This window comes from Macaca mulatta, chromosome 13, assembly GCF_049350105.2.
Source record: "Macaca mulatta isolate MMU2019108-1 chromosome 13, T2T-MMU8v2.0, whole genome shotgun sequence".
Classification (NCBI taxonomy): Eukaryota; Metazoa; Chordata; class Mammalia; order Primates; family Cercopithecidae; genus Macaca; species Macaca mulatta.
The window spans coordinates 37892701-37906970 of NC_133418.1; the positions used below are offsets into that span (position 1 = coordinate 37892701).

Consider the following 14270-nt stretch of genomic DNA (forward strand, 5'->3'; position numbering starts at 1 on the left):
ATTTCCCCCTTGCTGTTCTCATGATAGTGAGTTCTCATGAGATCTGGTTAAGTGTGTCACAGTTCCCCCTTTGCTTGCTCTCTCCTTCTGCCATGTGAAGAAGGTCCTTGCTTTCCCTTCGCCCTTCTACCATGACTAAGTTTCTCGAGGCCTCCCAGCCATGCTTCCTGTACAGCCTGCAGAACTGTGAGTTAATTAAACCTCTTTTCTTCATAAATTATCCAGTCTCAGGTAGTTCTTTATAGCGGTGTGAGAATGGACTAACGCACGCATCACTGGGGACAAAGTGAGTCAGACACTTAGTCCTAGAAGGGCATATGATGATGGTTGTACAGACGTGCAATAAAATAAAATAAATAAAAAAATAAATAAAATATCTATCTTCAGGTACTCAACTTGAGTCCAGCAATAGCAGCATCAGCTCCCACCCACCCTGCCTCGCATCTTACCCCAAACACATATAGGATCTACTTGGTGCCCTAATTTTATTCATTTCCAAGGGCACTCAAACTATCATTCCATACCACCTTCACATTTGTTTTGAAACATAGCTTTTTAAAAATCACTTTTCAGCTTGAGGTGGTCACCTAGTGGTTCCCTCCAGGCAGGCTATAACCTGACTATCCCTGTTTCGTCTATCAAAGATGTCTTCCACAACACTTAGCAATCATACAGCTCATATGGCTTTAGGCACCTTGGTTTTATGTATTCCCAGGTGTTAATGTCTTGGAACTCCTGGAGAGATGGGGTTCTGACTCATTTGTTTCCAAATAGTACTAGTCATGTCTGCTTTGGGCCTTTTTCCAGTCCCACAACTGACAAATCATACAGCTTTCAAAGCTTTCACTAACTGGGACCATTTTTCTTGTCCTACTGTAGTGACAGGTGCTCTTCAAATAGTAATCTTTATTATCAGTAATAAAAGGATCTTAGACTTGGAAATGTTTGGTTAAAATAAACATAAAACAGGCTTTCTTGAGAACTTTTCTAAGGCTTTCATATGCTTTTCCCAAATTTATTTGACTAATACAGTTTTCTTTTGAGACATCAGAATTAACATCCCCCAGCCACTGAACCATCTCAGAAATGCAGATCTAGGCCATAGTGGGGAAATACCTTGTTTTTTAGAGTAAGGAAGTTCTTTCCTGTACATAATTATAGTTTCAAAAATAGATTTATAGAATATCAGCAAGATGTTGGAGTAGACAGCTTCAAACACCCATCCTTCCAGAGAGGGGAACACGCCTGAACCCAGTTTGTCAGAGCTCTGGAAAACAAAGGTTACTATAAAGCAACCAAGTAAATCTGGATTAAGAAAAAGGAAACTTAATAATGGTAAGAAAACTTGGTGTCATTTTTACTTGCCCCTCCCAGCATGGCAGTGGTCTTGAATACAGCAGCCCACAGACCCTGGTTCTTGGTTCCAGAGGGAACAAAGCAGGCCTTATTCACAAGTTATATGTGTCTGCCGTAAACCTGTCTGGGAGACTGACACAAGGTGCTCATCTCTGGTTTGCCTGAGAACCTCCTTGGCAGAAAAGCTGCAGGCATTGCTTGAAAACACTGTAAGGCAATCAGGAAGAAAGTGCACCTTTTACCTGAGGTGAAAGATTAAAGTTGAAACATACAGTGGACTGCCTAAAACCTGGGAAGAAAAGCTGGGGAGGTAAAAGAAAACCATGGACAAATGAACTAAAAAGGAAACCAGGAAAACACTACTAATGAAATCAGAATATCAATAAAGAGACAGAAAGTGTAAAATAGAACCACACAGAACCACTGGAGCTCAAATGTATGCTAACTGAAATTTTTGAAAATACACTAGAGGGGTTCAACAGCAGGTTTGAGTAGGTACAAGGAGGAATCAGCAAACTTGAAAACAGAATAATTGAAAAAAATACAGTCTGAGGCTGGGCTTGGTGGCTCATGCCTGTAATCCCAGCACTTTGGGAGGCCAAGGCGGGAGAATTGCTTGAGCAGAGGAGTTTGAAACTAGTCTGGCAACATGGCGAGACCCCATCTCTACAAAAAATAAAAAATTAGCCAGGCATAGTGGCATACACCTGTAGTTTCCACCAACTTGGAGGCTGCAATGGGAGGAGGATCACCTCAGCCTGGGAGACTGGGGCTGCAATGAGTGTGATCATGCCACTGCACTCCAGCCTGGGTGACAGAGTGAGACCCTGTCTCAAAAAAATCAGTCTATGGAACAGAAAGTTAAGAATGAAGAAAAGCCAAAGGACTTGTGGAAGCCCATCAAGCTCACCAATATACACATTATGGCAGTGTCAGAGGGAAAAGAGACAAAAGGACAGTATTTGAAGATATAATGGTTGAAAACCTCCAAAATCTGAAAGATAAGAATCCAAGAAACTCAATTCCAAACAGGATAAACCCAAAGGGATCCACAAGGAGACACGATAGACAAACTTAAAAAAAAAAATTTAAAGCAGCAAGAGAGAAGTGACTCATTATATACAAGGGATCCTCAATGTAATTTCTTATCAGAATACACGAGGGCCAGAAGGCTGTAAGGATAACATATTTAAGGTGCTGGGGAGAAAAAAGCTATCAATGAAGAATTAATTATATTCCAGGGAAATTATCCTTCAAGAATGAAGGAGAAACTGAGACATTCGCTGAAAAGCAAAAATGAAGACAGTCTGTTTTTAGCAGATCTGCCACACAATAAATGCTAAAGTGAGACCTTAAGGCTGAAATGAAACAACACTAGACTAACTTAAAGTCATACAAAAAAAGTAATAATTAAGAGCGCTAGTAAAGATAATTCCAAATAAATATAAAAGCCAGTTATACTTCTGGTTTGTAATTCATTTTTTTCCGATTTTTTGCCTTAAGGCAAATATGCATAAATAATTGAAAATCCAGGCCGGGCGCAGTGGCTCAAGCCTGTAATCCCAGCACTTTGGGAGGCTGAGACAGGCGGATCACGAGGTCAGGAGATCGAGACCATCCTGGCTAACACCGTGAAACCCCGTCTCTACTAAAAAATACAAAAAACTAGGCGGGCGAGGTGGCGGGTGCCTGTAGTCCCAGCTACTCAGGAGGCTGAGGCAGGAGAATGGCATGAACCCAGGAAGTGGAGCTTGCAGTGAGCTGAGATCCGGCCACTGCACTCCAACCTGGGCGACAGAGCAAGACTCTGTCTCAAAAAAAAAAAACAAAAAAACAAAAAACAAAAAACTATGTTAATGGACACTATAGAGATGTAATCTGTGACAATAACACTATAAATAAGCAGAGATGAAGATGTATAGGGGCAGACTTTTTGTATACTATGGCAGTTTATAAGCCAGGCACAATGGCTCACGCCTGTAATCTTAGCACTTTGGGAGGCTGAGGTGGCCACGTGGACTGCTTGAGCCCAGCAGTTTGGGACCATTCTGGGCAACAGTGAGACCTCGCCTCTACAAAAAAATAAAAAATAAAAAAATTAGTTGAGTGTGGTGGTGCATGCCTGTAGTCCCAGCTACTCAGGAAACTGAGGTGGGAAGATCACTTGAGCCCAGGTGGCAGATGCAGTGAGCCAAGACTGTGCCAGCCTGGGTGACACAGTGAGGCCCTGTCTCAAAAACAAAACAAGAAAACCTCCTGAAGTTTGTAAAGCTTAAGATGTTAACTGCAGTTCCTGAGGGAATAACCAAGAAAATAACTTAAAAATATACACAAAAGGAAAGAAAAGGAGGTACAATACAAAGTTTCAACTAAATATGAAATAAAGCAGTAATGGTGGGATTTTAAGTAACAAAAACCAGATAAAACATACAGAAAACAGCTAAAAAGCAGAAGTCAGTCATCTAGTTACTCTAAATGTATTAAACTCCAATTAAAAGGCAGATTGAAGGCATAAAAAACATGATCTAGCTATATGCTGACAATTTAGATACAAAGAAAAAAAGGTTAAAAGTAAAAGGATGGAAAAGAGCCCATAGAAATGGTAACCACTAGAAAGCTGGGGTTATCTATATAATTGTCAGACAAAACAGATTTCAGTTTAAGATTTCAAGACACCAAAGAAGGACATTACATGTTGATAAAAGGACCAATCCATTAAGAATATATAATAAACACATATGCAATTATAAACACATATGCACCTAACAACAGAACTTCCAAAAGACATGAAGTAAAAATTGCCAGAATTGAAGACATAAATCGTTCTACAGTAATAGTTGCAGACTTCAATATCCCACTTTCAATAACAAACATGACAACCAGGCAAAACATCAATAAAGAAACAGAGGGCTTGGATGACACTATATACGAAACAGACCCAACAGACATACAGAATGACCCACCCAACAACAGCAAAATATACACTGTTCTCAAATGCAAATGGGACAATCTCCAGCATAAACCATATGGGCACAAAACAAGTCTCAAGAAATTTAAAAAGACTGAAATTATACAAAGTATCTTTGCCAACCAGGATGGAATAAAATCAGAAATCAGTAACAGAGGAAAACTAAAATATTCACAAATATGTGGAAATTAACACAGTCTTAACCAAAGGGTCAAGGAAGAAATCACAAGAGAAATTAGGAAATACCTGAGACATGGCTCACGCCTGTAATCCCAGCACTTTGGGAGGCTGAGGCGGGCATATCACGAGGTGAAGAGATCGAGATCAGCCTGGCCAACATGGTGAAACCTCGTCTCTACTAAAAATACAAAAATTAGCTGAGCATGGTGGCATGCACCTGCAGTGCTAGCTACTCGGGAGGCTGAGGCAGGAGAATCGTTTGAACCCAGGAGGTGGAGGTTGCAGTGAGCCAAGATCACACCACTGCACTCCAGCCTGGTGACAGAACAAGACTCTGTCTCAAAAAAACAAAACAAACAAAAAAAAACCTGAGATAAATGAAAATGAAAACATAACATGCCAAAACAAAGGGGATGCAGCAAAAATAATGCTCAGAGGGAAATTTACGGCTATAAATACCTATATTAAATGAGAAGAAAGATTTCATATCAGTAACTGTCATAGTCCATTCAGACTCCTATTAACAACATACTTAAGACTGGGTAATTTACAAAAAAAAAAAAAAATGTATTGCTCACAGTACCACAGGTTTCCCAGAGGCTGGAAAGCACAAGACCAGGGCAGCAGCAGCAGATTTGGTGTCTGGTAAAGGCTTGCTTTCTCCTTCATGGATGGTGCCTTCTAGCTGTGTTTTCACATTTCCGAAAGGTTATAGGAACTTGCTTGAGCCTCTTTGATAAGCCCTAATCCCACTCATGATGTTCATGTGAAGCCCTAATAACTTATTTCCCAAAGGCTCTATCTACCTCTTATTTTTTTGTTTTTGTTTTTTTGTTTTTGAGACGGAGTCTTGCTCTGTCACCCAGGCTGGACTGCAGTGGCTCACTGCAAGCTCCGCCTCCCGGGTTCACACCATTCTCCTGCCTCAGCCTCCTGAGTAGCTGGGACTACGGGCGCCCGCCACCACGCCCGGCTAGTTTGTTGTATTTTTTAGTAGAGACGGGGTTTCACCGTGTTAGCCAGGATGGTCTCGATCTCCTGACCTCGTGATCCACCGTCTCGGCCTCCCAAAGTGCTGGGATTACAGGCGTGACCCACCGCGCCCGGCCTCTTAATACTATTACATTGGGCGTTAGATTTCAATATATGAATTTTGAAAGTCAACAACATTCAGACCATAGCAATAACCTAACTGTACACCTTAAGGAACCAGAAAAAAAGAGAAACTAAACCCAGAGCTAGCAAAAGGACAAAGATTAGAGCGGATATAAATGAAATTGGAAACAGAAAAACTACAGAAAATCAACAAAATCAAAAGACAGTTCTATAAAAATACCAACAAAATTAACAAGCCTAGAGCTAGACTGACTATAGGAGGATGAGGATGAGGGCAGAAGTTACTAAAATCAGATACGAAATAGGAGAAACCACCACCCACTTTACACAAAAAAAAAAGGATTTTAAAAGAATGCTATAAACAATTATATCTCAATATATCAGCAATATCCTGATACCAATTTCAGACAAAGATACCACAAGAAAAACTACAACAAACCCTTATGGTTACAGATGCAGACATCCTCAAAATACTAGGAAACCAAGTCCAGTGGCCTGTTAAATGGAGTATACACCACAACCAAGTGAGATTTATCCTCGGAATAGACAGGTGGTTCAACATATGAAAATTATTCAGTGTATATGCCACATTAATAGAATGAAGAATGGAGGAAAAACGTGATTTCTACTGATGCAGAGAAAAACATATGACAAAATCCAACACCCTTTCAGGATAAAAAAAGAAAACAATAAAAAATAGAAGAGAACTTCCTTAACAGTATAAAGGCCATATAAAAATACACAGCTAAGTCACTCTGAAAGCTTTCCCCTAAAGATGAGGAACAAGACAAGGATGCCCACTTTCACTACTTTTATTTAACATGGAACTGAAAATTCTGGCCAGAGCAATTAGGCAAGAAAAAGAAAGGTATCCAGATTATATACAGGAGTAAGTAAAATTATCCCTGTTCACAGATGGCATGATTTTATATGTATAGTTGCAAAATACAAATCAATGCCAAGAATCGGTTGCATTTATAAATGCTAGCAATACAAGAAAAATAATTTCATTTATCATAGCAAAAAAAGAATAAAATACCTAGGAATAAATTTAACCACGAAGGTACAAAACTTATACAACTGAAAACTACAAAACATTGCTGAAAGAAATTAGACACCAATAAGTGGAAACACAACATCCCATGCTCATGGATTGCAAGAAGTAGACTGTCAAGATGACACACTACCCAAAGCAACATACGGGTTCAATGCAATCTCTACCAATACCCAGATGGTGTTTTTTGCAGAAATAAAAAAACCTACCCCAAAATTCATATGGAATTTCCAGTGACCCTAACTAAAACAATCATGAAAAAGAAGACCAAAGTTGGAGAACTCACAGTTCTTGATTTTAAAACTTACTACAAAGTAGCAGACATCAGAACAGTGCAGTATTGGCATAAAGACAGATACACAGACCAATGGAATGTGAGAGCCTAGAAATATGCTTTCCCATCTGCGATCAATTGATTTTTAACTAGAGTGCCAAGACCATTCAATGGGGGAAAGAAAAGTGTTTGACAAATGTTGCTGGGAAAACTGGGTATCCATATTCAAAAAAATGAAATTGAATCTTTACCTTACACCATATTTAATTATTAACTCCAAATAGGTCAAAGATTTAAGAGCTAAAATTTTAAAACTCCTAGAAAACATTAGGGCAAATCTTTTGACCTTAGATTTGGCAATGGGTTTTTTAATTTAATACTGATCCTCTGGCCTCCTACTCCGCTCACAAAACTCAGGTTCTAGGGTTTGTCTATGTACTACCTGATTTCAATGTTTAATTCCTTTTTTTAAAGAAATTAAATGAAAGAGTGGCCTAGGAGAATCAGTGGGTTAACGAAAGGTGCTTCTCTGTGAATTTTTTTTCCTTCACAGAGATGAGTATTTTAGGTAGTACTGTCATAGAACTTAATTTCATTTTCCTTCATAAACTTACATTATGAAGGGCCAGAAGACAAAGTGTTTCATTACTTACCTTTTTAGAACCATTTAACCTGGCACTACTACTTGGTTTCTTGGTTAATTCCTGTTTCTAAATGTAATTGGTGGTGTTTCCTTGACAAAGTGTGACAGGGTTTCTACCTGGCTGAGCAGGAATTTCCATGTTAGCTTTGTAATAATCACTCAGAAAATCACTACAGCATCAAACTTCTTCACTTTTGAGAAGAGTTCTTGGAGCAATTCATTACACCTGCATTTGAAGAAAGTTGTGTTGGAACCACAATGAGAGGATAATGCCAATAAACTGAGCCAAAATATTATATGAATATTTTAATGCAAAATGCTTAACACTTAAAATTAGCAAAGCTTCATTTAAATTAAAATTCCATTTAACTAAAGATGGTTAACCCCAAGAAATTGTACAGTAGTTGATTTCTGCTATATAATGCCAATCCTATGCCATACAATAAGAACTGCAACATTAGCTGTCACTTCCTCCATTGCTCTTCTGGACCCTAAGGGATGAGGGAGAGGGGACTCTGACACAAAACAAAATACAACCCAAGTAAACTGTGCAGTGATTCCTAATAGTTACAAACCCAATCTAAGTTGTCCAAACAGCTGGAGAATAACTGCAGGTATTGTTCCAGAGCTGATATGAGGTTTTGCTTTTACAGCCTGGTAAAAGTTCTGCACTAGGTGAGAAGTCACAGTTTAAGGATGCATGTTCTGTAAATAGTTACTACATATACACATTTACTGTCTGTAAACACTAGAAATATACATTAGACAGAGTACCCTCACAAGTTGGGTACGGTTTAAAAAAGAAGATGAGGTAACATGAATCTCAAAAGTCCACAGGAATCCTGCCTGAAGAGTTTGAACAGCTGCCTGTAATTCATTTCCAATGTGCAGGGAGATTAAGGTTTGCCAAAACTGGATTCACTGGCCTTTAGCATAGCAACTGCATCTTTCACTGCATGGTAGATAACATTCTTCACCTAAAAATAATAGAAAATATGGTCATTTTACATTTAAATCTGAAACCTGTCACTAAGAATAAACTTCTCCAATTTTATTACCTTCTCGCAGAATTTAAAATTCAATATTCGTATGAAATGTCAAGACTGTAAAGGTCCCTGGGCTCCTTCAGACCAGTATTTCATATACATTTTAAACCCATGATTTCAAGAACTTAAAAAGCTCATTTTCCCCCTTTTAAAGGTTTTGATGCCACGTAGACCTACTCACAGTGAGTACAGGGAGAGGCAATTCCAAGGTACAGCTTTATTATTTTTCCCTAATTTTCCAAACATGAAATTATGTTACATAATTCATTACTGAAATCCTTTTGAAAATACCACCCCTTCAGACCTCTTTCAGTCTGAGAGACTCAGTTCTGCTCTACCTAAGGGTGATGAGAACACTGCAGCACTGAAGGTTAAGAACTGTGTTCATGACCCCTGACAGGCAGCTGGGCCAAGATCAGAAGACAAATCTATTCATTTTCAGTACTAAGGCCTTTCTCTGTGGGGACAGTTCCTTACAGATTCTAAACAATATCAAATCAAACCAAGGTGAGATTTCCTCTTGTTCCTCCCTCACTGAAGCAGATAGTGGTACTAGATATAAAGTAAGTTCATCAACTCACTGTGCTACTAAGTATGATATGGCCAAGTCCACTGACTCTCTTTATAAGGTCAAGAATGGGCCATGAAGCCATAGCCAGAGAATGCTAGGAATTGGTGCTATTTTTACCTGTAATTTATCTTCATGATTGGTGTGAGTCTGTGACAGATAGCGGAATTCCTGAGTAAGCCAGAAGCAGTGTTTAACATGCTCTGGAGAAACAAAATCTTCAGCCACTTTGATGCAGCTATACAAGTTATGAACCTGAAAAACAGCAAGTGATATCAGTAACCCAAAAGTTCACACTATAAAGAGAATAAAGAAAAAGTAATGATTCTTGCCTGATGTGGAGCTCCTGCCGGGATAAACACCACATCCCCAAGAAACTGCACAATAGCCCAGCCTTGAACTCCATACTCTTGATGAAGACGCTTTCTTAATGATCGGTCTAAATACCAGCTTTGATCATGAATAGGATCGTGGTCTGCTGGGTTTTCTTGACCTTGCTCTTCTGACACCTAGAATACACCCAAAATGTTATGCAACAGTAACATGCTAAGGCCCAATAAGCCATTTTTTTCCTCTAAACAGTGTTGGCAGTTCATAAATGTCAGGCCTTCTTCAACTTAAGTGCCCCCATTGGCAGAAAAAGACAAGTAGTACTGGAAGACTTCAGCTGAATGAACCAACAGAAGAAGGACGAGGAAAATGTGGCTTCTCTGATGTCAGTTCCCATAAACCATGACTGGCAGGCTCTGTGTAAGTTTGTAAATACTGTATTTAAACAATATTTTAGTCTAGACTTTTAAACATAAGTAGGCTCAGGCTCCTTATAAATGAACTTGTTTTAAAGTTATCAGAAACTTGTCTTCACTTAATCTGACTTATGAAACAGTCCCGAAGACAGCTGCAGATTAGACTTGTTTATCCTTGATCCAGTAACTGGTAAAGCAGAGACTCAGAGTGACAATATCAAAGGAACAATATGGTGACCAAGCCAGATTTCTGCAAGAGCCAAATGATCCTTAGCCAGAAACACCTTGATTCAAACAAATGCTTGTTAAAGACATACTTGGGGCCAGCTAACAGGTTAGGAATGTTCATATCCAAGACTCGTGAATGACTGAAGCATATCAGCCAAAGACACCTGGGTTGCAACTGGCAGCCTCAGTGCCAAACAAGTTTAAAACTGAACATGTCTCATCTTTCTAGTTGCCTAGAATTTCCACACATAGCCCTTGCTGAAAAAACCGGCCAACTACAGGGGAAACCTAGAATCTTCTGAATCCCTGCGTCCCTTGCTAATGACAAGTAGGGTCACTTGCTACATGAGAGTGGACAAAACCAAACTTAGTAACTCACTCAAGAACATGGTCACTCAGGGCCAAGGATACATGCACCTCTGAAGTGCTCAGATTCTTAAGGCAGTAAAAACAAATAGATGCTGGGAGATGATCAGATGCACTAACTTGAAAGCAGAGAACAAAAATTTCTAAATGCACTCTAACACAAAACACAGCCATAAAAGACAAGGCCTGCTTTTTTTAAGAAGTGTAACCCTAATCATTTAGAATCCTTCTTCCTTAGCAACCACCTTCAGCCTATTCAATCTGACAGGTACAGATTTAACTTTTCAGGTCGTGACAGTTCCCCTAGCCAAGCCAGTCAGTTCACCACATGTAACGTAATACTGCTATTCTCTATTCCTCTGTTCACACATGCCATAAAAAGCACACCTTTTTAAGAAATTCCCTTATCTTCTCCGTGTCCTTCGCAGCATATATGTGCCACAGTGCTCCTGGCTTCTCTTTTCCTTCAATAAATCGCTTTATTGTGAGTTCGTCAGAATCTCCATCTTGGATGGTCTTAAGGACTTCTAGAGCAAGAAGAGAAAGCAAATATCAGACCACAGGCCCTGGCTCAAAGAGTAAGCCCTCCTTTTATGCTCAGCACCCTACCTTCTTCTTGCTCACACTGTCCTTTGGGAATTCCCACATAGACCATGACATTAGCTGCATCAGATACATCTAAGTGAAGATTTGTTGTTCCATATTTCCGATCTTCAGGAGTGATTAATCCTGCAAAAACAAAGTGCCTTAAGTTTACGGAAGACAACAAAGGCTGCCATAGTCTTTCCACTACCTGGGGGATGGTAGGTCCCTGATTGACTCTTCTGCTGAGAATAAAAATTCTGGATCAAACTATTGCAAAAAAAAATCTTTAACCAATCAATGTGCTAGCAAGAAAAGAAGGAATACTCAGAAGCCAAAAACAGGAGGAAATGGAAGTGGTAAAGCAGGCTTCTGAAGGTGGGATTTGCCAAAAGGACATCTGCTAAATCAAGTGAGCTCAGGCTCTGATTATTGCCACAGCCTAGGAGCTCTGGGACAAGCCCAAGGACCAAGGCAAAGCCCAAGGACCACTCAAGATGGGGAGTCCAAGGGAAAGCCCCCACCCACACACACACATAAACCTGGAACCTCAAATGGCTATCACAAGTATAAGAAGGAACACTGCCCAACGCATTCCTTGGTTCTCTCAACTGTAAAAGAGGAGGGGTGAGGAGTGATGCGGAATGACAAGTCCCTCCAGTGTTCATAGTCTGTGGCTAATTCCTTGCTCACAGGAGAAGGCTCACCTTGCTCAGCAATCATCCTGAAGCTTACCCTGCAGTCACCTTGGGCAAGCCATTCTAACACTAGGACTCTGCTTCTTAGGCTGGGCAGTAGAGAGAAGCACAGCTTGTAGTGAGCAAGCAGCAGCTGTTTTCTGACCTGCTGGCCTCTGCAAACGCCCCGCAATACTGTTTTGGAGGAAGACTTTATCTCTGGCTTGCCTGGGGCTGTGGTTTTAGAGGGGCTATACTTTTGAGAGGGCACATTTCTTCATTCCAACTTGGGACCAGAGCCCCAGAACCCTGTTGTACTTTTTCTTTCCAGCTTGCTGAAATATCAGCCCTAGGAATAGGTAAAGCATTTGGTATTAGAATGAAATCATAGTATAGATGAGAGGATGATGAAAAAATTTAAGGAGAGGAGACAATGAAACAATTATGGAAAAAGTTGAAAGCTCTTATATAACTGGGTGATGAGTTATATGGAGTCACTACTGTTGTGGGAAGTCAGGGACCCCAAACGGAGAGACTGGCTGAAGCCATGGCAGAAGAACAAAAATTGTGAAGATTTCATGGACATTTATTAGTTCCCCAAATTAATACTTTTATAATTTCTTATGCCTGTCTTTACTGCAGTCTCTGAACATAAATTGTGAAGATTTCATGGACACTTATCACTTCCCCAATCAATACCCTTGTGATTTCCTATGCCTCTCTTTACTTTAATCTCTTAATCCTGTCATCTTCGTAAGGTGAGGAGGATGTATGCTGCCTCAGGACTCTGTGATGGTTGCGTTAAGTGCACAAATTGTTTGTAGAGCATGTGTGTTTGAACAATATGAAATCTGGGCACCCTGAAAAAAGAACAGGATTAACAGCAATGTTCAGGGAACAAGAGAGATAACCTTAAACTCTGACTGCTGGTGAGCTGAGTGGAACAGAGCCATATTTCTCTTCTTTCAAAAGCAAATAGGAGAAATACCATTGAATTATTTTTCTCAGCAAGGAACATCCCTGAGAAAGAGAATGCGTCCCTGAGGGAGGCCTCTAAACGGCCCCCTTGGGAGTGGCTGTCTTTTGCGGTCAAAGTTGAAGGGATGAAATAAGCCTAGGTCTCCTGTAGCACTCCCAGGCTTATAAGGACGAGGAAATTCCCGCCTAATAAATCTTGGTCAGACAGGTTGTCTGCTCTCAAACTCTATCTCCTGGTAAGATGTTATCAATGACAATGCGATGTTATCAATGACAATAACAATGTTATCAATGACAATTGTGAACTTCATTAGCAATTTTAATTTTGCCCCATCCTGTGGTACTGTGATCTCACCCTGCCTCCATTTGCTCTGTGATATTTTATTACCTTGTGAAGCATGTGATCTGTGTAACTCATACCCTATTCGTACACTCCCTCCCCTTCTGAAAATTGCTAATAAAAACTTGCTGATTTTACAGCTGGGGGGGCATCACAGAACCTGCCGACATGTGATGTCTCCCCCGGACACCCAGCTTTAAAATTTCTCTCTTTTGTACTCTTCCCCTTTGTTTCTCAGACCAGCCGACGCTTAGGGAAATAGAAAAGAACCCACGTTGAATATCGGGGGTGGGGTTTCCCCAATACACTACCAGACTCTCAAGTTTTCAGTGTGTTTGAAAAATAGTTCCACAGTAAAAAGCCCAATTTCAGAAAAAAGCAATTAATGTAATAGAAATAAAATGAATGAAATGAACACATGGATGATACATTATTATATGACAGCATGGATGAATATAAAAAATCTGATTCTATTTATATGAAGTTCAAAAGCAGGTTAAAAACAAAGAATACTGTGCAGGAATACAAGTATATATGTTAAAAGTATAAATATAAGCGAACGATAAACACAAACTTGAAGATGATGGTTAAGACTAAGGGCAATAGGAAGAGGATGGAGCTGGGAAGAAAAGTAAGGAAAGGAGACTAGGAGGCAAAGCCTTGGCAGGGACTGGCTGCCTGCTGATCCGGCCAGTGCCACACTGCAAAACGAGGAAGGAAAAAACTGCTGTGCAGCCACTGGCCCAAAGTCCATCAGATCCCAGTCATGGGTAACTGTACACTGATAAAACCAAACTCTAAACCATGGTAAACTCAGATGAAACCAAAATTGTAAAAACATAATGGTCAAAAGGAAAGGAGTGCTAGACAACAAAACATCCTGAAACAAAACACCATGGACTTTTAAGGGAGAAAAAAGCTGAAATAGTAGGGGCTGTTGGGTGATGGGGAGTTAGAGTAGAGGAAGAGTAGGAAAATGGGCTCTAGCTTGGAAATTAGGAGATCTAAGTACTAGTCTCAGACCTGCCACTAGCTGCCCCCTGGAGATCCTGAACAGGTCAATGTCCCTTCTACTGTCCTCAAGTCCTGGTCCTCATTGCAAAATGGGCGGGGGGGTGTTGCAGGAGCTGAAGAGAGGCTGGATTATA

The 14270-nt window shown here is 40.1% G+C and overlaps 1 protein-coding gene across 5 annotated transcripts in view; it reads right to left on the reverse strand.

The window, feature by feature from the left end:
* Positions 1-7882: 7882 nt before the first annotated feature.
* Positions 7883-14270, reverse strand: part of KDM3A (lysine demethylase 3A) — a 53034-nt gene continuing 46646 nt past the window's right edge. For all 5 annotated transcript variants that reach the window (XM_077959077.1, XM_028832321.2, XM_002799326.4 and 2 more), the window contains exons 22-26: positions 11155-11274; positions 10933-11072; positions 9538-9714; positions 9326-9460; positions 7883-8568 (exon numbers count right to left, since the gene is read on the reverse strand). In XM_077959077.1, the coding sequence (XP_077815203.1) occupies positions 8488-8568; positions 9326-9460; positions 9538-9714; positions 10933-11072; positions 11155-11274 (653 nt within the window). In that variant the 3' untranslated portion in view covers positions 7883-8487. The remainder of the gene's footprint in view (positions 8569-9325; positions 9461-9537; positions 9715-10932; positions 11073-11154; positions 11275-14270) is intronic.